Raw genomic sequence first — 654 nt, 5'->3', positions numbered from 1 at the left:
GCAGCAGCTACTGCAGCAGCAGCAACTGCTGCTGCAGCAACAGGGGCAGTTTTAGTGCTGTATAGTAACAGCAGGCGGGAGGTGTAGAGGCATGTCTCAACCGCCGGTGGCTGCTGCTGCCGCTGCAATGCCTGCAGCAGCAGCTGCAGCAGCAGCTGCAGCAGCTGCAGTAGCAGCAGCAGCTGCAGCAGCAGCTGCTGCTGCTGCTGCTGCTGTAACAATGCATGGTGGAGTTAAGCAAGAGAGCGTGGCGTGGTGGAGCCCTCATTCTCTTTTATTTTTTTGCTGCTGCAGGCAGCAGCAGCAGCAGCAACAGTAGCAGCCGCAGCAAAAGCAGCAGCAGCAAGAGTAGGAATACAGGTAGACAGCAACCATGCAAAAGGAGACAAATTTAGAGTGGAGACAAAGAGACACAGAGACAGAGACAGCGAGAAACGAAAAGAAATATAATAAAACAAATATAATAAAACAAATAAAATAAATAATAATAAATATAATAAAACAAATATAATAAAGGAGACAGAGACAGAGACAGATAGATAGAGACATACAGCAACAGAAACAAAAACAAATATAATAAAGGAGAGAGACAGAGAGAGAAACGAAAACAAATATAATAAAACAAATATAATAAAGGAGACAGAGAGAGAAAGA

The 654-nt window shown here is 44.5% G+C and overlaps 1 protein-coding gene across 1 annotated transcript in view; it reads left to right on the top strand.

Moving 5' to 3' along the window:
- Window positions 1–450, top strand: part of EMH_0046680 (uncharacterized protein) — a gene marked incomplete at both ends in the record, with an annotated part of 5,508 nt that extends 5,058 nt beyond the window's left edge. Inside the window, one exon of the mRNA XM_013496194.1 lies at window positions 295–450. Within this exon, the coding sequence (XP_013351648.1) occupies window positions 295–450 (156 nt within the window). The remainder of the gene's footprint in view (window positions 1–294) is intronic.
- Window positions 451–654: the final 204 nt, after the last annotated feature.

The sequence above is a fragment of the Eimeria mitis genome, genomic scaffold (genome assembly GCF_000499745.2).
Source record: "Eimeria mitis Houghton genomic scaffold, Emh_scaff1975, whole genome shotgun sequence".
NCBI lineage: Eukaryota > Apicomplexa > Conoidasida > Eucoccidiorida > Eimeriidae > Eimeria > Eimeria mitis.
Note: the sequence above shows the minus strand (reverse complement) of the source record. Positions and strands in the feature narration are given on the sequence as shown.